The sequence below is a fragment of the Phoxinus phoxinus genome (genome assembly GCF_949152265.1).
Source record: "Phoxinus phoxinus genome assembly, chromosome: 4".
Taxonomy (NCBI): Eukaryota; Metazoa; Chordata; class Actinopteri; order Cypriniformes; family Leuciscidae; genus Phoxinus; species Phoxinus phoxinus.
Window position 1 is genome coordinate 24,096,307 of NC_136879.1, and position 24,898 is coordinate 24,121,204.

The window sequence follows — 24,898 nt, forward strand, 5'->3', positions numbered from 1 at the left end:
CTGAGCTTTTCGGCACCTCCGTGTAGGTGGTGGCTGGAAAGTTCAGAGAGGCGAGGGCGCGCTCAGCTGTAATAGGACCTACATACCGCTGAGATCCGTATCCACACCCAGACAGACGGGAGGGCCTGGCCCATCATGGTCCGGGGACCTTAGACAGGGCCAGAGAGCCAGTGTCGCCTCTCGTGCACCTCCTCCATGGAGGAGTAGATCGCAGAAGAGGCGCAACTCCCGCAAGAAGAGGGATCTGAGGGAGGTTATCCAGCACGATTGCACACAGCATAGGTAGTAGGCCTCAGCAGGCCTCCTGAATGGCCAGCCCCCAAGAGGGCGCTGTAGGCCAGCTCACCTCATGTGGCTGGCCTTGGTGGTTCGGGCAGTTGACTCACTGATGGGTAGTAGGCCCTAAACAGGCCTCCTCGGAGGTGAGTCCCAACATTGTGGGACATACTTTATAGCCGCGACCAGGTAGCTAGCCATAATAGGCCTCCTGTCAGTGGACCCAATAGTTATGTTGGTGTGGTATGATTCCCAACAGTGTACCTTTGGAGCAGAATTGACTCGCTATCAGCTAGTAGGCCCAACCAGGCCTCCCTAATAGGCGAGTCCCCAGTGGGCTGGCCTTAGCAGGCTGCCTTCGAACCGTCACCCAGATTCAGGGCTCATAGCTACCAGTTGTTTAAGATTGCTATCAGGTAGTAGGCCTCCTCAGGCCTCCCTGAAGGTGAATTCCCACATACGGTGGCTATCAGGTAGTAGGCCTTACCAGGCCTCCCTGTAGGCAAGCCCAAAGGACAGGCAACTGGACAGCTAGCCTGACTTACTATCAGGTAGTAGGCCTCACCAGTTCTCCCTGAAGGCATGTTCCCACATGATGTGATTATCAGGTGGTTGGCCTCACCGGGTCTCCCTGAAGGCATGTTCCCACATGATGTGATTATCAGGTGGTAGGCCTCACCAGGCCTCCCTGAATGTGAGCTCCCAAATATCGTGGCTGTCAGGTAGTAGGCCTCACCAGGCTTCCCTGAAGGTGAGCTCCCACATGCTGTGGTTATCAGGTAGTAGGCCTCACCAGGCCTCCCTGAAGGTGAGTTCCCACATACTGTGTTATCAGGTTACAGGCCTCACCAGGCCTTCCTGAGAATGAGCTCCCACATACTGGGGTTATCAGGTTACAGGCCTCACCAGGCCTTCCTGGTTATGAGCTCCCACATACTGGGGTTATCAGGTTACAGGCCTCACCAGGCCTTCCTGAATATGAGCTCCCACATACTGTGGTTATCAGGTAGTAGGCCCTGCCAGGCCTCCCTGGGAGTGGTTCCTCAACGATGCTGGGTCCTGGAAGCTAGTGGCCGCTTGCTGTCAGTTCAGCTGGCCTTATTAGGCTGCTGCTGAAAGTGAGCTCGTGCCCTGGCTCAACTAAAGTGTTCGTCCTCTGCTACTGGTTCCCTCCCGGAACTTCCTACTCTGCCTACAGCCTGGTTTGCCTACCAGACGGTCCATTGCTCCCCTCACTGAGGGTCACTATGAGTGTTTGGACTGAGTCTGGTCAGACGGTCGTAGGCCTCTCGTGAGGCCTCCCAGTTAGATCAGCCCCTAGGCCTTCACAGGCCTCCTCAGTGTTTGAAACGCAAATACTGGGTAGATCCGTGGATCGAGTAGAGAAACTCCCCTCTCTAGCAAGGGTTGTAAAGCACTATGCTGAGTCATACTCTCCGGGATATCCCGTCTCTGAGATCCGGGCTGAGTGGTTCTGCCAGCTTCGCAGTCCCTCGGGTTGGATGCCTTACCTAAGGCAAATGTCCAGAGGCTCTGTCTCCGGAAGTTGGCCAGACTGAAGTGTCTGACGTAAGTGATACCAGGTCAGGCCTTCCTGGTGGCATTTCGGGTGGTATATTCCCCCGAATAGTGACTGGCTGGGGTTCCCTCGGGTTCCCTAGCCACATTCCCTAGAAGGGACCCCTTCTAAATTGAAGTTGTGGTCCTAGGCCTTTGAGCAGGCCCAGGTAGGCCTTCGGTAAACATCGTTTGGAGGTCCTCCTGTTAGGCTTATAGCTTTGGCTATGACCGTAGGGAATGCTGTCACTGACAGCCCAGTGTGACCTGAGGGTGAGTGGTTCTAGCATTTCATTTGAATTTGCTGGTTCTGACAGTTGTCACTGCCTCCTGGCATGCACTCCCCTTAGCATGGCGACGTGGGTATATCGTTCCCAAAAGCGTCATTCGACGCAGTGCGAGTTCCCTTCGAAAGGGAACGTCTCAGGTTACGACTGTAACCTATGTTCCCTGAGAACAGGGAACGAGACACTGCGTCTCCTTGCCATGCCTCGGGACCTGCCTACCAAACAGTCCCTTCAGACGAAGGATGATTTGTCATGTTTGCAAGGCGCCCTTATATACTTCCAGCTCGCACGTTAATCATTCACGTTAATGATTCACGGGCTGTCGCCGGTCAATGTGATTGCCGTGATTTGATTGTGATCTCAGACACCTGTCACGCCTGAGGCGTTCCCCCAAAGCGTCATTCGACGCAGTGTCTCGTTCCCTGTTCTCAGGGAACATAGGTTACAGTCGTAACGAGACGTTTTGAAGATGTGGTTGGTTACTAACGTTGTTATTATTATTATTATTATTATTATTAGAAAGATTGATTTGATACAAAGGACCATGTCCTCTCAAAATGTTTCAGCCAAAAACATTTCTGAGTTTGTAATTTTGGGATTTGACACAGTAGGGCACAAACTGCCCATTGGAGTTGTTTTGCTGGTGGTTCATGCTTGCAATGCTTGCTAACACTGCAAACATATGTTTTGTTGCCACGGGCAAGCATTTGCACCAGCAGCCCATGTACATTTTCCTTTTGTCATTAGTGGACATGCTGTATAGCAGCAGTACCTGTCTGATATGATCAGTGTATATATACAGTAAAAAAAAAAGTTAAAAAACCTACAAATATTTATATTATTATGAGTATTGTTATGAAATAGCATTATAATAATTTGTCGCATAGCCTGTCTGATCATTATACTTTTAATGCTAATATTTTAGAGATGCACCGATTGATTGGCCGGAATTGGCCGATTTTCACGTGATCGGCCACTGATCAGCAACATTATTGTCGGTTATAAAGCCATATCCCTTGTGTTCTTCAGATGTGTGCTTTCCATTTAGGTGTAGTAATGGAGATGTTTGCAATCGCTGCAATGGCACTGGATCGTTTGATTGCCATAAGCAATCCTTTACGTTACCACTCCATTTTAATCACCACACATACTGTTGTAATTGGTGTTGCTGTGGATGGTGGCAAGTGCTATTTTGACCAACCGCTACTGTTCTTCCTCTGGCCTTCTGCTCTTCCACTATATTTTTTGTGAGTATGTTTCTCTTTTGAGGGCCACCTGTGTGAATCCAAATACTTATTTTACTATGATATCCACTGTAAATGGACTACATTTATATAGCGCTTTCACAGACCCAATGACCACCAAAGCGCTTTACATATTGCCTCACATTCACCCATTCATACACCGACGGCGGTGTCAGCCATGCAAGGCGCCATCCAGCTCGTCGGGACCAGCTCATGAACACCTCGACACTTGGTCAAGTGGAACCAGGGATTGAACCACCAACCTTCCGTTTTGTAGACAACCTACATGAACCACTGAGCCACTGTTGGTCTAACTTGATTGTTGGTTTTTATGCTCCGATGTTCGTACGAATAGTCTTGACCCAGATTGGTGTGGTTGTAACATTAGAGGAACATAATGGACTACTGGTAGGGTCCATCCTCTGCCCTTGTCTTGTAAATCCTTTCATATATACTGTTTCAGAACCAAAGAAATCAGAAACAAAAATATTACAATTGTGTCAAAAGTTGCACCTAAATAAAGACTTGATGAAGCACAGACAATTTGTAATCAGTGGATGATTTTTTTTTCCCTAAGTCATTCATCTAGTACTTGCACTTTAACTAGCTCTGTTAAGAAAATGTTGACCTTCTGTTTATTACAAGCTAAACTTGTAGTCACTCGTCATTGGAAAAACACAGAAAGCCCTAATTTTAAACAATGGTTACAGGAATTGTCTTGTTGTTTGGCTATGGAGAAACTCACATATATTGTGTCAAGGGAAAACCTGAAAAGTTTTTGAAAGGGAACCCCTTTATATGATTTTTGAAGGAAGCTGAACCAAATAGTTTATTTTCTGTGTAACCAGGCATAGCATGCACCATGTCCTGATATAATGTACCATTGTTTTGACATGTATAGGCTAGATGTTGTTGTTGTTGTTGTTGTTTTATGTCAATGTTTCTAAAATCAATAAAGACAGTGTTTGGAAAAAAAAAAAGTTATTTCTATTTTAATATATTTTAAAATGTAATTTATTCCGTTGATGGCAAAGCTGAATTTTCAGCGTCATTACTCCACTCGTCAGTGTCACATGATCCTTCAGAAATCATTGCTTATTTGTTGCTTAAGAACTGTTTCGTATTATTATTTATGTTGAAAACCGTTGTGCCGTTTAATCATTTTGTGGAAGCATTGGTACTTTTTTTAGGATTCTTTGATGAATGGATAGTTCAGAAGAGCATTTATTTGAAATAGAAACATTTGTAACATCACAAATGTGTTTACTGTCACTTCTGATCAACTTGTTGGCGTGTCCTTGCTGAATAAACGATTATTTTCTTTGTAAAAAAAATTGTACCCCAAATGTTTTAATATTCACAGTAGGCTATACACACTTGAATAAATCAAAGATCACGAAGTAAACCCTAAACTCAAAAATTACCACACAAACTATTATGACAAAATATCAGTGACTACAAAAACAACAACAACAACAAAAACTAAACAGCGTAAATAAAGTCAGCAAACAATCATGTCATAACAGTAACCACATAAATTATTCATACTAAAATGCAGTACTCGTTGATGCTATGGGACAACATTGGGGTAAATATTGTTGGTATGACAGTTTTTTTTATTATATTGTACTTTTAAAGTAATTCAGTGTCACACACTACGTATAGTTACCCTTTATAACAAACTTAATATCTTAATTCTTGTTTTATATTACAACATTCTGTGAAACCATGGTTACTATACAGATAGGATATGATTATGAGTTAGAACCTATTTTTTACAGTTTATGGTTAGAACGTTTCTCTAATAATTGCTTTTTCTCCAAATTGCTTTTTATTTCTTTTATTGTTTAGTGCATATGTTGTAAGTGGTATGTCCTGTTGATTGGTGGAATCCACCTCAAAATTCCAGGAGCTCCGTTTATAACTAAACAAATAATATATCATTTTAATTAAAATATTTACTGGAGTTATACAAATTTACTCATCAGATGATTACTAAGGACCTTAATTATATTACTCAGAGAAATGTTTTATTCAAAGTGCATATTTTCCTTTCATAATCTGCTAATCTTCAACTGCTGTGCTGTGCAATGTTTCTTGTCTTTTTCTGCCATCTTGTGGGAAAGATATTTCACACCGAAATATCCAATAACTTGCATTCTATTTGTCTGTTTTACATTAGCTTATGTTCTTGAACAAAAATTTAGATATGAGATATAGAACTATAAATACCAAAGCACTAGAATTAAGTGAATATAAAAAATTCTGCACTTGAAAAAGGCATGTTTCATTTAGTTAAATTTTAATTTATTTTTATTTCGAACAACAAAAAAGATACAAATAAAAAGAAAATGTATGTTGCAACATACCGAAAAAAAAAAATCTATAAAGTATTATAACATATTATAAATGAAGCAGAAGCTTATCAAATAATGTTAATTCTGTGTATCACATAGTAGTAATTAAAACTGAATCAACCAACTAGTAGTTTAATCATTTATTTTCATTTGCACTGAGAGATGAGTAACACCCTCAATACACTGAAATGATAATACATTATGCACTGGGTGAAAACATTGTTGTTTAAACAAATTAAGAATATTTTAAACAAAATGTACAAGTTAACCGTAGTGAAAAATAAATAAATGTATTTGAAATACATTTATTAAGTATACTACAAATACAATTACATATTTATATACTTAAAATTTTTATATACTTGTATTATATACTTGTATTTTAGGAACAACTATTTTTGTACAGTACTTAATGTACTTTAGTTATCCGGAAGTAGTGCTGAAATCCAACTAAAGATATACTTAAGTATGTTTGATTGTGCTAAAGTGGAAGCATTGCAAGTATAGTTTAGGTACAGTACACTTTAAATATCTTTCGTTTAAAGAGTGATATTATGCAGATCATACTATCCTTATACTAATAGTGATATTAAAACATATTTTAGGCTTAATATTAAAAAAAATTGCATTGTGCAATAAAGAAGTACTCCAAAAAAAGTTGAATTATAATATTTATATCAGTAAGTCTCAAGCAATATGTCAGTAAATATTTTAATGGTTGGAGTACTTAGTATGAAATAAATGTATTGTAAATACATTTTGGTATAGGTTTTTTTTTTTTTTTTTTTTACTAGGGAAGCACCTTCTTCTATGGAAGGAATAACATTATTTATTGTTAATCACTGGCCTCATTTTTAATGATCTGTTGTGCCACTTTTGACTTTCCCAGAAGCTTGACTATCTTGTCTCGTAGTTCATCGGTCTTTAAGCTGTAGATGATTGGGTTCAGCATTGGTGGGAGAGTCACAGAAACAGTCAGAATTGCTGTGAAAAGATCCACATTCTGAATTAAACGCAGGTTCCCTAGTACGTATGCCAGCATGACTGGCATGTAATAGAGTAGGACTAGCAGCAGGTGAGTGAAACAGGTGTGAAAGGCCTTCCAGCGCTGTGTTGTAGATGCAATCCGCATCACAGCAACCACTACAATCACATAGGTGAAAATAATAAAAGTCAAGGGGCCTAGCAAAACAGTCAATGACTTAGCTGTACCCAGCTGACGATTGTAAGAGGTGTCTGCACAAGCCAACTTGTATACTGGACCGTGTTCACAACAGCAGCTTTGTACTTCTCTGGAGGCACAATAAGGAAGCCTAGCAGCGAGGCTGATTGGGAAAATCTCCAGCAGAATAACTAGAGACCAAATCCCTCCTATTATAAGCAGCATCCTCAGGTTGGTGTTTATGGTAGAGTAACGCAGGGGCCAGCAGATTGCAATCAGCCGGTCATACGCCAAAATAGCAAGAGAGAAAGATTCCATGTCACCAAAAAAATGCATGAAGAACATTTGGGAGAAACATGCTCCAAATGAAACATGATTTTGATTGAACACAAAAACAGGCACCATTTGAGGAATTATAACACTATTCATTGAAATGTCAACAACAGCTAGATTACACACAGCAAGATACTTGGGATTCTGTAAACTGGAGTTCATTAGGATGACAATCAGAAGAACAAGATTTCCCAGCAAGGTGATGATGTAGATTATCGCCAAGGCCAAAATTAGATAGTTTTTGTTTGGCCAAGTGCGGAAGGCAGTTAGATAAAATCCTTCATTGAAATAATTAGTGCCATTGCTGAAAGCAACTGAAAAATTCATTTGAACTCTGGCAAATCTGAAAGAAATACACAATAAGCAGATTTTCAGCTTTAAAATATTGAGTTTAAGATAGGAAATTATAGGAAAATCCATAAAGATTTTTTTTTAAATTAACATTAACAACAACAACAAAAAAAAAAACTAAAAGAAAAACTTAAAAAAAGGGGGGGGAGAGGAAATGATGTGTGAATTAACACTGAAGCAGCTAATTATATGTTTCCATTCAATGGATAGTTCAACCAAAAATTTTAATCCTGTCATCATTTACTCACCCTCAAGTTTTTTCAAACCTGTATGAATTTCTTCTGCTGAACACAAAAGAAGATATTTTGAAGAATATGGGTAACCAAACAGTAATGTGCCCAATTGACTTCCATAGTTTGGAGAAAAAAATACTATAAAGTAAAATATTAAATGAGTAAATGCATCATATATTTTATAAAACCAAATAAAAGTACTTAACATAAAAACAGTGATAACATTCATTTACAATTGGAAATTAAACAAACAAATACAAATAATACCCACCAACTACTCTGTAAATCTTGCTTTGGATTGAAGTCCTAGTGTTACATTAAAAGAGATTTATAAAGGACTGTTAAACTACTGAACATGGTCTAATGGGTATAATTATCCACTGTGTACAAACAAAGAAATAATTACCTTCGCTGAGGTCTTGTTATTTAACAAAAGTTTCTCATGAGTATTGAATTACTGTTGTAATTATGTCCATTAAGCTGTTGGTGTATTTAGATATAGTTTTTACTCTTTTGGCCCACAGCGGCAAACAAGGTCAAAACAAATATGTTGCTTTCTGTAATAAAGGCAACATAAAATAATTCATATTTTCATGATGGATTTAATTTTTTTTAAATTGAAAAATTGGGTCTGGTCTAAGACACATGTAAAACAATAACATCTATAAATAGGCGTCTAAAAAGCCAAACTATAAGGACATGTAAAAAAAAAAGTTTCATGTTATTTTTTTAATATATAGATTTGTTGAAATATGTAAGTTACTAGAAACAGGCTTTTCCCAAATCACAGAAGTGACCTCGACGTCCGGGTTAGCGGTAGCATAAGCCATCAGGCAAGTATTATTTAAATAAACTCCTACTTACAAACTTTCCAATGCCTCGTTTTATGAGTACAGAAATGCTACTGTAGAAGTTTGGTACCATTCCGGGCATTATTAGTGGGGTAATTTACGTGATACAACCTTCGGATCCATTAGCGCCTACACTAAGCAATTCGGCTGATATCTCTAAATAAGCTCTAACGTTCGACCAAGGGAGAAAAAAAGCTTCTGGGGGTGTTTGGCTCGAGGTCATGGTGCAAAGGACCCTAGGTTGAAATTACTCTGAGCTATCCCTTTAACAAAGTTCAGGAGGAACACGTTCAAAATACCTAACCAATCAACAAGAGATAAGGGCTATAACTGACTCACCTATGTTCCTCGACGGTTTTCCGCATCCCACCACCAGTCTATCTCCTCACACTTGCCTGGTTACTATCCTAACCAGAGATACGGGGGGAGTACACTGGGTTTGGGCCAAAGTCCGAGCTTGGAGCCCTCCCCTCGGACACCATGCCAAATATGCATACGTTTATTTTATTCTGATTATTTAAGTGTGAACTCGTGAAAGGCTTTTGCAGTGGTAATTGTAAGGGCGTGCACAGCTGTCTTAACTCAAGTGTTGAAAAGCAGAATATTTCTTTAGTGTGTGTGCACTGTCGTAGAAGCGTTCAGCCCTCATGTTCAGCCTCCTCGTGTGAAGACCTGCGACCATACCTGCATGACTCCACCAAGCAAGGACACCAGTAAGGCACTTAAGGATCTTCCTTTTCCCTTTCTGATCCAACTTCTTTTCTTATACTCAACATGTGCTTTCAGTAGATTCCTGTTGTCTCTCAACAACGCTCTACCATCACACGCAGAATTCAGCACAATAATTTGCGTCCTATTTGCTCCTCTTCTAATGCACCTCTCTCTGTTTCTGTGGGTCTCTGGAATTGTCAGTCAGTAGTCAACAAACCTGACTTCATTCCAGCCTTTGCAACTCAATCTACTTTCAATATCTTGGGCTTGACTGAGACCTGGATTCGTCCAGAGGACTCAGCAACCCCCGCTGCTCTGGAGGTACCTCTGGTGGAGGTACAGATCTTCTCCTTTCTAACAATTGGAAATACTCAACTCATTCTTCTTTATGCAATAACAATTTGTTTGAACTCCTGTTAAAATCCATATTGTGATAATTACATTTTTTAGAGGAGCCGGTTGTGCTGCTGTCCTCTTGTGCCACTGCTGGCAGTCCCCTTGTAGTCTTTGGCGATTTCAAAATTAATCTAGGCTTATGCTACAGACTTCCTCTCTCTCCTAGCCTCATTTGATTTCAAACGGCCCATCATCATAGGTACTCACAAATCAGGCAACCAACTGGACCTCATTTGCATGTGCAACTGCATCAGGACAACATGTTGGTGAAACCTCTGCACATTTCAGAAAATTACTTCATTACTGTTAATCTCCCAGTTACTTTCAGACAAAACCTGCGCTCACTTTCTCCTTTCCAATCCAAACTTTCCTCTGTTGTTTCATCCTCTCTTGCCTCACCCACACAATTTTCATCTCTGGATGTGAAAACCGCAACAGACACTTTGGGCCCTATTTTAACGGTCTAAGCACATGGTCTAAAGCGCAAGTGCACTTAGGGCGTGTCCGAATCCAATTTTGCTAGTTTAACGACGGGAAAAATTATCTGCGTGGTTGGTCTATGGTCTATAAGGACTGTCCATATTCTCTTAATGAGTAATGGGTGTGTTCGGGTGGGTGATTAACGGATCTGCTCGTGCGCGAGGTTAAAGCGCACAAGCAGACCATCTACGGGACAAGCCGGATTCCACCATATCTTTACGTACACGGTATTAATCTTTTGCATTGTTATCCGTTTATTATTTGTGTGCTGCTGGGTGTCCCTGTGTGTATAATAAGCAGAGTATAGGCGCACATTACTAACACACCCTTTACATAACAAAATAAATACAGAGCCATTGACTTTAGACCAGGTTTTTGTTGGTCAATATTTCAGTTGCCTCAAAATAGCAACACACCAACAATGCACCTGAACACACCTCGTTTTCAGACCAGCACGCCCATGGGCGCAAATGTATTTGCTATTTAAACAACATGGTGAAGGATGTGGAAATGATAACTGCGTCGGGGCTGAAACTAGGAAAAAACAATGCGCTGCATTGCACCAGGTGTATGATAGGGCCCTTTATGTTCCAGTTTAACTACTTCCCTGGACAATATCTGCTCTCTCTCCTCCAGACCTACTCCCTCTTACCTCTGGTTATCTGATGTTCTTCGTGAACTCTGGACCAAACTCAGGGCAGCAGAGAGAAAATGGCGCAAATCAAAAGACCCATCTGACCTGACTATGTATCAGTCTCTGCTCTCATCCTTTTTTTTTTGTTGAAGTTCATGCTGTTAAATCTTCATATTTCCACAACAAAATCAACAGCACTTCAAACACACGCACACTTTTCAAATCATTCAACTCTCTTCTCTTTCTCCCTCCGCCACCACCCACCACCTCTTTAACTGCTTATGATTTTGCTAATTTATTCACTGACAAAGCAATGAATGGATGGATGGGGGTGACATACGAGGGGTTACTAGAGGGGGTTTCCGAAAGGATTAAATAAATGAACACGATTGCACAATTTCACACTCCGACTACGCCACCTTGGGAATTTCACCCAATGAATTAACATTAGCCCCTACAAAAGGCATACACAGGTTCGGATCACCAATATGAGTCAGAGACATGGGTCAACATACCAAAATATACTTTATTGACAATTCTTAAAAGAGAACAATCATAAAATGGTTATGGAACACTTGTCCCAACTCAACAGACTACTAGGGGTTTAAGACAACATCATGGCCAGGAACGAGGCTTACCAAGAGGCAGAAAGCCAAGCCACGCCACGCCACTGTAGATTTCTCCACAGAGTCCTGTTTTTGCTTGGCGATCATCACAGCTGCCAAGTGGGATCTGTTTATGCTTGAGATTTCGTTTAACTGTGTCTTTAAAGCGCAGCTTTGGCCTGCCTATGTCATGGTGCCCCTCTTTGAGATTGGAGTAGATAATCTGTTTTGGTAGTCGACTATTGTCCAGTCTGCTCAGATGGCCAGCCCATCTCAGATTGCGCTGGATTAGTGTTTCGTACATACTAGCTGTGTTGGTTTTATCTAGTAACTCTTTGTTGGATATATGGTGCCACCATTTAATGCATAGAATTTGTCTCAGGTGTCTCATCATGTAGGCATTTAGGTTTTGTGCTTGGGTCATATAAACTGTCCAAGATTCTGCTCCATATAGAAGAGCTGGGAGAACAATTGCACGATACACTGCACATTTTGTATTTATGGTGAGACCTTTGTTGGACCAGACTCTTTCTTTTAGTCGGCCGAATGCCTGTGAAGCTTTAGATTTACGTAGATATAATTCAGCATCTAGTTGTTATTGTAAGTGACTATTGCCCCGAGGTATTTTAACTATTTGACCGTGGCTAGAATTTCGCCTCCGATCTGGATGTTTTGGCTGCTTTCGTCGGTGCCTGGGGGTGGCTGGAACATTATTTCTGTCTTCTTTATATTTATCTTAAGATCATAGGCCGTTGCCGTTGTGGCAAAGCGGGTGATCATTTCCTGTATGGCGACAAAGGCAATGTCGTCGGCGAACATAAGTTCCTGGACGAGGAGAGGTTTAGTTCTACTTGATGATTTGGACTGATTGACATTGAAGAGGTCAGCTCCTGGCCTTGTCTGTATCATCACACCTTTATAACAATCTGCAAAAGCACTATCTAGGACTGTGGCAAGGAAGAGCGAAAACAAGGTTAGTGCTAGGACACAACCTTGTTTCACTCCATTTAGCACTTTGAAGTTGTCAGATAGTTTCCCCTTCATGCTTACTGAAGCCTTCATGCCATTATCGAGTGAGGCGATCAGGTCAGTGAACAGGTCAGGGCAACCAATTTTACGCTGTATCTTCCATAATGTTTCTCTATGCACTCTATGCAGGATTGTTTTGGCATGGGTTGCTAGTCTGCAGAGGAGAATTCTGGCAAATACTTTTCCTGGGATAGAAAGAAGTGAGATGCCTCGATAGTTCCCACATACACGTCTGTCGCCTTTCTTGAAACGGGTAATCAGTTGTGCGTCGGGTAATCAGTTGGGACAAATCAGGAGACCCATGCTGCAGTTATGATCTTGTGCAGTGCATCTAGTAGTATAATGCCACCTTGCTTGATTATCTCAGGGTGGATTTCGTCAGTAGCTGGGACCTTACCACTACTTAGCAAATTCACAGCTTTATGGACTTCATCAATGGTAGGGTGGGCATCCATCAATTGCTGAGTAGGTGCTTGGGGAATAGTATCCGTGACATGTTGGTCCACATCTGTGTGGACATTTAATAGACTGCTAAAGTGTTCAGTCCATCTGTTCAGTAGGTCCTGCTTTTCACTTAGTAGGGTTGTATTATCACTAGCGAGAAGTTGATAGGGGTAGTTGACCCGCAGACCCCATACTGCTTTCATGCTCTGGTAAAATTATTTTGTATAATTCATGTCTGTCAGTTGTTGTAGCTCCGCTGCCTTGTTCTACCACCAATCATTTTTCAGCTCTCTGCATCTTCTCTGCACTAGATTAGAGTGCTTACTGAGTTCTGCTTTGGCCGATCTGGTGATATGATACATGTTACGGTGTCCAGTCCTGGTGCTCCTCTCTGTATTCAGTCCCGAGCCCTCTCTCCTGAATACTAAGGGTTTTTTCATACTTCAGCTTAATATGGATCGTTTTGCCCTGATTGCTTCGCACCTGTTCTGTATCAGTGTTGGTCCCTAAGCTATATCTGCCTTGTTAACTCGGCGTCCTGTGCGAAGTATTGTCTCACCCTGTGTTTCATGTCTGTTCGTTTCTCTGACCCTGTTGCTAACTTATCTGATTGTCTGCAGCCTTCCTTGTGACCATTGCCTGTACCTGGATTCTGATACTCGCCGCCTGTCCTGACCCCAGCCTGTCTCAGTTATTCGTCGCCTGCTGTCTACCCAGACCCGAGCCTGTCTCTGCCCAGATAGCTGCGTACAGCTCTACGTCCTTCCTGGACCTATTCAAGCATAGCTGTCTTTATGTTTGCTTATTATTGAAACGTTTATGTTTGCAAGAGACTGTTCATTAAATTGTTGCAAATGGATCTGCCTCGGACTTCTGATTCACAACAGAATACTTCGCCACACGAGGATCCAGCGACAATGACCGCCCTGTCGGCAGCTTACACCGCCTAAGCCTCTCAGCTAGCCACTCATCACCACCAGTTGTCTCAACTGACCACGCTAATGGAGGAACTGATAAAAGCGGTACAAACCTTGCAGAAATCAAACACCGAGACGGCACCCGCATCTACACCCACTGTACCTGTTCTTCTCCCGGACTCACTCACTTCCGTGAGCGCTAATCCACGCCTCGCTATGCCCGAGAAATACGACGGAGACCCCGGTAAATGCAAAGGCTTCATTTTACAATGTTCCCTGTATCTCGCCCAGCAGACTTCCCAACACGCCACGAGCTCCAGCAAAATCGCCTTTGTTTGTTCTCTACTCACCGGACGTGCGCTGGAATGGATCACCGCGGTCTGGAGGAACGATGGAACCGCCTTCGCTTCATACGAGGAATTCCTGGAACGTTTCCAAGCCGTCTTCGAGCATGCCAAGGAGGGGAAAGGAGCGGGAGATCTTCTTCTGGAGCTTGCACAGGGGAGAACACACCCGCCGCTGAGTACGCACTGAAGTTCCGTACTCTGGCAGCTCAAACCGATTGGACGGAGAACGCACTCAAGGTGGTTTATCGACGGGGTCTTAACCACGAATTGCAAGCCGAGTTAGCCTGTCGTGACGAGGGAAAGGATTTGGACCAGTTCGTTCACCTCTCCATTTAAATCGACAACTTGATGCGCTCTCGCCGTAGTGACAGCCGCACCGCGACCACAGCACGCTGCTTCCTCGCGCCTCGCGCCACATGTGCCACGCCCACCGAGAACAGCGAGCCCATGCAGATTAACACTTCGCGTCTGTCTCAGGAGGAGAGGGATCGCCGCAGGACCATGAAGTTATGCATGTATTGCGGTTGCACTGGACATTTCCGTCTGCACTGTCCGCAGCGATCCACATTCAAGGATAAATCCTCGGTGAGTCTGAACCTTGACTGTTTAAATTCTATATCCTGTATATCAGTGCCATTAGAATTCACTAACAATGGGGCTTTTTTCACTGCATTAGCTTTAGTCGATTCTGGGGCAGCCGGAAATTTCATGTCAAGAGACTTTGTCGTTGTTGCACAAGATTGCTCTAATTCCCTGCACTTCTCCCCTTTCTGTTGTGGCTGTCGATGGTCGGCCACTAGGCACTGGCCGCATTACTCACGTTACTCAGGAACTCCACATGCATACTGGATTACTTCACTGTGAGACTATACACTTCTATGTCACCCATGCTCCTCATACCCCTGTCATCCTGGGCTTACCCTGGTTAAGATCTCACGATCCTCATCTGCAGTGGACCACAGGTCAGATAATCAGCTGGGGCGAGAACTGTTTCTCCAAGTGTCTTACTACAGTCAAGCCTCTACCAGTCCGAACTGTCTCAGAACCCCGGGAGGATTCCGTGCCATCAAGCCTGCCTGCCGAGTACCATGACCTAGCCGAAGCCTTCAGCAAAACCAAAGCTACCAAGTTACCTCCTCATCGTGAGTACGATCAAGCTCATCAAGCTCATCCCTGGTTCTCTACCACCCAGAGGCCGCATATTCCCTCTCTCTACGCCTGAGAATGAAGCTATGCTGAAGTACATTGAGGAGGAGCTCACCAAAGGGTTCATTCGTCCATCCACCTCTCCCGTGTCAGCTGGCTTCTTCTTCGTAAAGAAAAAAGATGGAGGTCTGCGACCCTGCATCGATTATAGAGCACTCAATGAACGCACTGTCAAGTTCCGCTACCCGCTGCCCTTGGTACCCGCTGCTCTGGAGCTTCTTCGCACGGCCAAGTATTACACCAAGCTGGATCTCCGCTCCGCCTACAATCTGGTACGGATTTGCGAGGGAGATGAATGGAAGACAGCTTTCTCGACAAGTACAGGACACTACGAATATCTGGTTATGCCATTCGGGCTTTCCAACAGTCCAGCGGTTTTCCAATCCTTTGTTAACGATGTGTTCCGGGATATGCTCCACCGCAGTGTTATAGTCTACATAGATGACATTTTGATCTACTCCGATACTCTCGCAGCCCACATTCAACATGTCCAAGCGGTGCTCCGGAGACTTATACAATTCCAACTCTACGCCAAGATAGAGAAATGTGACTTTAATCAGACGTCCACGACATTCCTGGGATATGTGATCAGTCCCGAGGGTGTGGCTATGGATGAGAGTAAAGTGAGAGCGGTGGTGGATTGGCCTCAGCCCAGTACATTAAAGGAACTGCAGCGCTTCTTGGGCTTTGCGAATTTCTATCGTCGTTTCATCCGAGGTTTCAGTTCCGTGGCAGGACCTTTGACGGATTTGGTCCGAAGGGGCATGACACGCCTTCCCTGGAACGAGAGTGCTACCCGGGCTTTCAATCAGCTAAAGAATAGCTTCACTACCGCCCCTATTCTACACCATCCAAATCCTGACTTACCTTTCGTGGTGGAGGTGGATGCCTCAAACACAGGTTTGGTAATGGTTCTTTCACAGCGACAGGGAGTTCCCTCTAAATGGTATCCATGCGCCTTTTACTCCAGGAAATTGAATTCTGCAGAGAGGAATTATGATGTCGGAGATCGTGAGTTACTGGCAATGAAGTCTGCACTTGAAGAGTGGCGGCACTGGCTCGAAGGGGCTCTTCATCCTTTTACGGTCTTCACTGACCATAAGAACCTGGAGTATCTTCGCACGGCCAAGAGACTAAACGCACGCCAAGCCAGATGGTCTCTGTTCTTTTCCCGGTTCCAGTTCACGGTAACTTTCCGACCTGGTTCTAGAAACACCAAAGCTGACTCCTTGTCACGTCAGTTTGACACTGACACAGAAACCCATGCTTCTGAGTCTATCATCTGCCCTGACCTGGTACTTGGACCCATTCAGTGGGATATTGAAACGGAACTCCTTCAAGCCAATGCCAATTTAGAGATTCCATCAGACGTTCCCCCCGAGAAGATATATGTTCCGGAAGCTCTCCGAGGCAACACGTTCATGCCCTCCCCAGCTCAGGGCATCCGGGGATCGCGAGCACTATTCAGCTTCTTCAGAACCGCTACTGGTGGCCCACACTGCCCCAGGACACTAACAAATTCGTTCAGCTGTGTCAGATTTGCAACACTCAGAAATCCTCTCGACTGTTGCCCGCAGGTCTGCTCCAACCACTTCCCATACCTCCACGCCCATGGTCACATATCGCCATAGATTTTATCACAGACCTGCCGCCCTCAGAAGGTTACACTACCATTCTCACTGTCATTGACCGCTTCTCAAAAGCCTTCCGGCTCATTCCACTTACCAAACTGCCCACGGCTCTGCAGACGGCTGAACATCTCTGCAACCTTGTGTTCTGGTTTTACGGATTGCCCGAGGACGTAGTATCTTATAGAGGTCCCCAATTCACCCCTCGGGTCTGGGCTGCTTTCTTTGAGAAACTTCAAGTCAATGTGAGCTTGACCTCAGGTTACCATCCCCAGTCCAATGGACAAGTTGAACGCTTGAACCAGGAGATCACTCGTTTCCTCTGCTCCTACTGCCACAGTCATCAGGAGGACTGGAGTAGATATCTTATGTGGGCAGAAAATGCACAGAACTCCATACAGAAACATTCTACTGGTATGACCCCGTTCCAATGCATCCTCGGGTTCCAACCACCTTTGTTCCCCTGGGCTGGAGAACCGTCTACTGTTCCTGCTGTAGATGACTGGATGAGACGGAGTGAGGAGACATGGAATCAGGCTCATATTCATCTCCAACGTGCCGTTAGACGCAGAAAGAACCAAGCCGATCATCATTGCAGACCTAATCCCGAGTACCAACCGGGTCAATGGGTATGGCTTTCCACAAGGGATCTCCGCCTCAGACTCCCTTGTAAGAAACTCAGCCCAAGATATCTAGGACCCTTCAAGATAATCCGCCAAATCACTCCAGTGTCATTTCGCCTAGCCCTGCCTAGCCACCTACGCATCTCTCCCACTTTTCATGTGTCTCTTCTTAAACCAGCCGGGCCTCCATCCGAGGAGGAGAGTGAGACCACTAGGGAGCCTTCGGCTCAACCTATCCTCGTTGAGGGAGAAGAAATCTATCAAATCTCCAGTCCTGGTGATCCTCTCTGTATTCAGTCCCGAGCCCTCTCTCCTGAATACTAAGGGTTTTTTCATACTTCAGCTTAATATGGATCGTTTCGCCCTGATTGCTTCGCACCTGTTCTGTATAAGCGTTGGCCCCTAAGCTATATCTGCCTTGTTAACTCGGCGTCCTGTGCGAAGTATTGTCTCACCCCGTGTTTCATGTCTGTTCGTTTCTCTGACCCTGTTGCTAACTTATCTGATTGTCTGCAGCCTTCCTTGTGACCATTGCCTGTACCTGGATTCTGATACTCGCCGCCTGTCCTGACCCCAGCCTGTCTCAGTTATTCGTCGCCTGCTGTCTACCCAGACCCGAGCCTGTCTCTGCCCAGATAGCTGAGTATAGCTCTACATCCTTCCTGGACCTATTCAAGCATAGCTGTCTTTATGTTTGCTTATTATTGAAACGTTTATGTTTGCAAGAGACTGTTCATTAAATTGTTGCAAATGGATCTGCCTCGGACTTCTGATTCACAACAATACATATACAGAAAGATATTATAAATATAATTTCACTCACTAAGCCTATCACATGAAGCACATATCCACCCCTTCTTATATGTCCTCGCCAGCGAACGCGTTGGGCCATTTAGTGAAACTGACGCATATTTATTTAACGGCAGAGGAAGTAAAACCGTAAATCTTCATTATGAGTCCTAATCATAAATACAGTGCATGTTCACAATAACAGTTTAAATAAATAAAATAATGTTTTACTTCTGATATAAACATTTAGATTAAATATCCCATTCTCATTAATGGAGTTAAACACTTAAACTACATGAAATCATTACTGAGAAGTTACAAAAAATATATATTTAATAAATAGAAATATTTGTTGTGAATTCAATGCTTTTGAACACTTTTCCTCTGGCATGCTGCGTTTTAATGTTTTAACTACAGAGATCATTGCTTATGATAATAGCAGATTGTCTGAGAAAGTAGTTTCGTGCAAATAATCCACATAACAAGGTCTATCTGTTTCCATTAAAAATGTAAATCAATTAGAAATACTATTTGGCCAGTGGAAAAGATTGAGAAAGAAAACTCTTTATTTATTCAAGGATTGTCACAGTAGTTTGAAACAGAGGAGGAAGCAGGATCCACATGCAGCATTCTTTTATTAAATAAACTCAAAACTACACAAATATAGACTCGGGAACAAGACTCAACAGAGTTGAACTGAACAAAAACGTTAAGAACTGACAAAGATTGAAACTACACAGGTCTTAAATACAGAGGTAGACAAGCTAAACAAGATAACAAGAGAGCGTGGCTAATAGGAAACACCTGGGGAGACTAATAAACATTAAACATAATGGGGAGCTGCTAAACATGGAACAAGACGGGAACACAGACTAGAATCATGACAGAACCCCCCACTTAAGGACAGATTCCAGACGCTCCTCAGGAAACAGTCCAGGAGCGGTCTTGGGGGAGGGATGGAGGGCCAGGTCCATGGAGCAGGCTGTGCAGGCAACCAGGGCGGAGCAGGCTGTGCAGGGGGCCTGGGCGGACCAGACAGTTCAGGAGACCAGGGCAGATGCGACGGTTCAGGGCTAGATGTGGCCATCTTGTCTGGAGATACATCCGTAGACACAGGTGTAGAGGGGACCCTCCTGTCTGAAGACACAGGTGTATAGTCGGCCATCTTGTCTGAAGGCACAGGTGTATACACAGGTGTAGAGGCGGCACTCCTGTCCAAAGACACAGGTGTATAGTCGGCCATCTTGTCTGAAGGCACAGGTGTATACACAGGTGTAGAGGCGGCACTCCTGTCCAAAGACACAGATGTAGAGTCAGCCATCTTGTCTGAAGACACAGGAGTGGAGTCGGCTATCTTGTCCAAAGACACAGGCGTGGAGAAGGCCCTCTTGTTCGAAGACGATGGCTCAGGCGTGGCGGGCATGACGTGAAGAAGCTCTGGAAAGGTGGTCTCGGCGGGATGAGACTCCAGAAGGGTGGTCTCGGCTGGACGAGACTCCGGAAGGGTGGTCTCAGCGGGACGAGACTCCGAAAGGGAGGTCTCTGCGGGACTAGACTCCGGACTGGCTGCCATGACGAGGCAGATCCGATGAGGCTCTGGCGTGCTGGCGAGCGGTGTGAGTACTGGTGTTGCCAACATCAAAGAGGGCATGACATGAACTGGCACAGGCTTAGGGGATACTGTGAGCTTGCGGGGTTGCTCATCCGCAAAGCCCACAGTAAATGGCGAACCGCTCAATAAAAGGGCAAAGCCAATATATTGCACTAGAGTGTAGTGAGGGGTATCGTCAGGCATGAGGAAATGAAGAAACTTATTAAGTCCATGGCCAAACATGTCCTTTAAGACAGCATCATAAAGTCCACCCCATGGCAAAGCTCACAAAACTCCTTCATATATTCCTCCATCGGACGGTTGCCCTGGTGGAGGCGGAAGAGACAATCTGCTGAATCCATGTTATGGTCAGTTCTTCTGTCACGGTAGTTTGAAGCAGAGGAGGAAGCAGGATCCACGTGCAGTATTCCTTTATTAAACTTAAAACTACACAAATATAGACTCAGACTCAGGAACAAGACTCAACAGAGTTGAACAGAACAAACAGCGTTAAAAACTGACAAAGATTGAAATTAGACACAGGGCTTAAATACAGAGGTAGGCTTCATCGACACAACAGCCATCAGCACTGATCCTCAACAAACCCGTCTACATACCGACGTGATGACTCCGACCTCCAACCAGATGTAACTGGATAAATGTTCTGATCCAATCTGACTTCTGACCTGTAATGCTGCCTGAATCATAATCATGTTCGCTCACTGGCCAGAGGAGAACTGGCCCCCGACTGAGCCTGGGTTCTCCCAAGGCTTTTTTCTCCATTCTGTCACTGATGGAGTTTTGGTTCCTTGCCACTGTTTGCCTTGGCTTTTGGCTTGCTTAGTTGGGGACATTTAATATTCAACAATATTATTGATCTACCTTACTTAAGGTGGACGATGACGCAATTTTCTTCTAGAAACAAACTTTGTTGTATTATTTTCATATTATCACTGTGAAGCTGCTTTGATACAATCTGTATTGTAAAAAGCGCTATATAAATAAATGTGACTTGACTTGACGAAGTCCATCACTGGATGTCCTTGAGTATGGATGGAAACAAGGAGAACAGCCATATCACCCTGTAGCCCACGACTGGTTTCCCACTGAAGCTAAGCGGGGCTGAGCCTGGTTAGTACCTGGATGGGAGACCTCCTGGGAAAACCAGGTTGCTGCTGGTAGAGGTGTTAGTGAGGCCAGCAGGGGGCGCTCACCTTGTGGTCTGTGTGGGTCCTAATGCCCCAGTGTAGTGACGGGGACACTATACTGCCAAAAGAGCGGCGTCCTTCGGATGAGATGTTAAACCGAGGTCCTGACTCTCTGTGGTCATTAAAAATCCCAGGATGTCCTTCGAAAAAGAGTAGGGGTGTAACCCCGGCATCCTGGCCAAATTTGCCCCTTGGCCTCTGTCTATCATGGCCTCCTAATCATCCCCATATACTGATTGGCTTCATCACTGTCTCCTCTCCACCAGTAAGCTGGTGTGTGGTGGGCGTTCTGGCGCAATATGGCTGCTGTCGCATCATCCAAGTGGATGCTGCACATTGGTGGTGGTTGAGGAGATTCCCCCCTTCTATGTAAAGCGCTTTGAGGTCTCAGATAAAGCGCTATATAAATGTAACGAAGTATTATTATTATTATTATAGAACAAGGTTATGCACCAGTCCCTACAACAGATCCCATTGCACCGGACTACCTTCTGAAGTTTATCAGCTCCAACTGTGCAGGGGACTGTGACACTCAGGTGCGGCAAGGAGTCAAGTGTATTTCTGTTTCTGGGAACTGTCATGGTAACTCTTGCCAGAACATCAACCAGCCATATGATAACATGAGTGAGGGAGATGCAGGGGAGTTGGATGAGGTTTGGTAAATTTTAAACTGATTTAGGAAGTTTTGTTTAGTTATTGTTCAATAAAACCACTTTTTATGGATTTTTTATGGACTTGGAGTCATTTTTACTCACAACTAATGGCTGGGATAGATTCAGCACCCCTAGAACCCCATAGTTAGACATCTTAAAAGCTAATATTGGTTGAATTTTTTTTTTGTTTTTTTTTTTAACCAGGCCCTCTGGGCACCCCAACTTTGATTGCCTCTCCAGGCGTTTCCCCAAGGATTTAGCCGTGGATAAATTGGGAGATGTTACTAGACACCTATAGGACCCATATTTATATATAACCCATATTTAACACATGGTAAAAAAAAAGCTATTAGTAAGATATTTTTTTTTGCAGATTGGCAAAAAAAAAAGCCTAACTTTCCCTAACTATAAGGAATGTTTTTCCTTGGTCCTGTGACGAGTAAGGAGAGGACAAAGGCCTACTCATAAAAATTGTGAACACTTTTCATATCTAAACAGAGAATATAGCTGTCAGTGCAGGTGCATTGTTTCTTGTTTTTCTCTGCCATCTAGTGGGAAAGCAAGAGTATTCATTTTCGTGATTTTTCAGTAAAATATGCAATGAATTGCATTTTATTTTTAGTACATTTAAAATGCATTGTTTTGTGCTCCATTCTGAATGACAATAACTTGAAAAAATTACCATACATTCCATACATTTCACATTTTCAAATGATTATAAACATTACTAAAAATTACTGCATGAGAAGTACTTTTAATGTGCTTGTTGTTGCTGTGTTTAACTCATTTTAAAGTCACAGTATTGCTAACGGTTTTCTAAAGACAGTGGGTCTTACCTCTGTGATGAAATTATGAAACACTAATTCTTTTGATTTCCTTTAGTCTTCTGTAAATGACTGAATAAAAAATATATATATGTGATATTTATAAATGCCAATGGGCATGGCATGGAATATCCTCATCTGCTGGACATCACATTAATTATGTGTAACTTAGGGCTGAAATCAAAGCAAACTAAACATTTTATACAATAAGAGAAATAAAACTCTTGTTAATCACTGGCCTCATTTTTAATGATCTGTTGTGCCACTTTTGACTTTCCCAGAAGCTTGACTATCTTGTCTCGTAGTTCATCGGTCTTTAAGCTGTAGATGATTGGGTTCAGCATTGGGGGGAGCGTCACAGAAACAGTCAGAATTGCTGTGAAAAGATCCACATTCTGAATTAAACGCAGGTTCCCTAGTACGTATGCCAGCATGACTGGCATGTAATAGATTAGGACTAGCAGCAGGTGAGTGAAACAGGTGTGAAAGGCCTTCCAGCGCTGTGTTGTAGATGCAATCCGCATCACAGCAACCACTACAATCACATAGGTGAAAATAATAAAAGTCAAGGGGCCTAGCAAAACAGTCAATGACTTAGCTGTACCCAGCTGACGATTGTAAGAGGTGTCTGCACAAGCCAACTTGTATACTGGACTATGTTCACAACAGCAGCTCTGTACTTCTCTGGAGGCACAATAAGGAAGCCTAGCAGCGAGGCTGATTGGGAAAATCTCCAGCAGAATAACTAGAGACCAAATCCCTCCTATTATAAGCAGCATCCTCAGGTTGGTGTTTATGGTAGAGTAACGCAGGGGCCAGCAGATTGCAATCAGCCGGTCATACGCCAAAATAGCAAGAGAGAAAGATTCCATGTCACCAAAAAAATGCATGAAGAACATTTGGGAGAAACATGCTCCAAATGAAACATGATTTTGATTGAAGACAAAAACAGGCACCATTTGAGGAATAATAACACTATTCATTGAAATGTCAACAACAGCTAGATTACACACAGCAAGATACTTGGGATTCTGTAAACTGGAGTTCATTACGACGACAATCAGAAGAACCAGATTTCCCAGCAAGGTGATGATGTAGATAATCGCCAAGGCCAAAATTAGATAGTTTTTGTTCGGCAAAGAGCGGAAAGCAGTTAGATAAAATCCTTCATTGAAAGAATCAGTTCCATTGCTGAAAGCAACTGAAAAATTCATTTGAACTCTTTCAAATCTGAAAAACAAAAAGTTATTATTACACAGTAAAATGTTTTCAGCCCTAAAAAAGATTATTTTAAAATATAACATTTTATGAAAAGCCACTTAAAAAGTCAATAATTGTTTTTGTCTTTAGACTCTCCCCTGTGAAGGCCTCCTTCCCTTTTATTTACCTCTGTACAGATAAAACGTTTTAATTATGTATTATTCAGGCCAGACAAGTAATTTGGCTATGTCAATTTGTAAAGAAAGACAACGCGCCTGCGCACATACATTCTAAAATGTGCATATCTATAGACTAAACATGTACAGTAATATGGATGTGCACGCCGTCACCGTTTTCACAGATTCACGTTTTTAAAGTTTACACTGAGATGATAACGTTTTTTATTTTTTAATCTAAACTTGCACCTTGGAACCTATTTCAAAGTTTGCATTATTGTTGTCGTGCAAATGAACGTTCAGAATGCAATAAAAGTTTTCTGCTTTCAGTTAAGACTGTGTTATGTAAGCGGCCCCTAAGTTAATAACTAATGATCTTTGCAACGAATGAATCAATCAAAAATTTACTTTAGCTGGACAATAACGTTATTCAAAAGCTGCTGTTAAGCCAAAACAATCTCTGTTACTTTAAGCTGCTTTGAAAACAATCTATATTGTTAAAAGCACTATATAAATGAATGTTGACACAAAATATGAGCGGATTTAGGGAGTGAATTAACACTGAAGTGTTTCATTATTATTTTCTATTTCAATTATATAAAATAAGTCTCATATTGATTCCCCATCTTCATAAAATCATAAGAAAAGTTTTATTGTACTGTAACAGAAAACACACAAAACCATTAGAAGTGTTAATGGCAAATGGAAGTTAAATGAACAAACAAATAAAATACCCACCAATCTCTCTTGAAATCTTGCTTTGAGTTTGGATTCAAATTGGGTTGT

The 24,898-nt window shown here is 42.9% G+C and overlaps 3 protein-coding genes across 3 annotated transcripts; 1 reads left to right on the forward strand and 2 right to left on the reverse strand.

Moving 5' to 3' along the window:
- Window positions 1–2,664: 2,664 nt before the first annotated feature.
- On the forward strand, window positions 2,665–3,403 carry LOC306997507 (olfactory receptor 8K5-like; the record flags this gene model as incomplete). Its single annotated transcript, XM_079610810.1, has 3 exons — window positions 2,665–2,732; window positions 3,128–3,300; window positions 3,390–3,403. The coding sequence occupies 3 exons, from the start codon at window positions 2,665–2,667 to the stop codon at window positions 3,401–3,403; spliced, it is 255 nt and encodes an 84-aa protein (XP_079466936.1).
- A 3,153-nt stretch (window positions 3,404–6,556) lies between these two features.
- Window positions 6,557–11,781, reverse strand: LOC306997508 (olfactory receptor 1f45-like; the record flags this gene model as incomplete). The annotated part of the gene is made up of 3 exons (XM_079610811.1): window positions 6,557–7,559; window positions 9,641–9,716; window positions 11,511–11,781. The coding sequence occupies 3 exons, from the start codon at window positions 11,779–11,781 to the stop codon at window positions 6,557–6,559; spliced, it is 1,350 nt and encodes a 449-aa protein (XP_079466937.1).
- Window positions 11,782–22,963: 11,182 nt separating this feature from the next.
- On the reverse strand, window positions 22,964–23,950 carry or40a1 (odorant receptor, family 40, subfamily A, member 1; the record flags this gene model as incomplete). The annotated part of the gene is made up of 1 exon (XM_079610812.1): window positions 22,964–23,950. One exon carries the CDS (start codon window positions 23,948–23,950, stop codon window positions 22,964–22,966), a length of 987 nt encoding a protein of 328 aa, XP_079466938.1.
- Window positions 23,951–24,898: the final 948 nt, after the last annotated feature.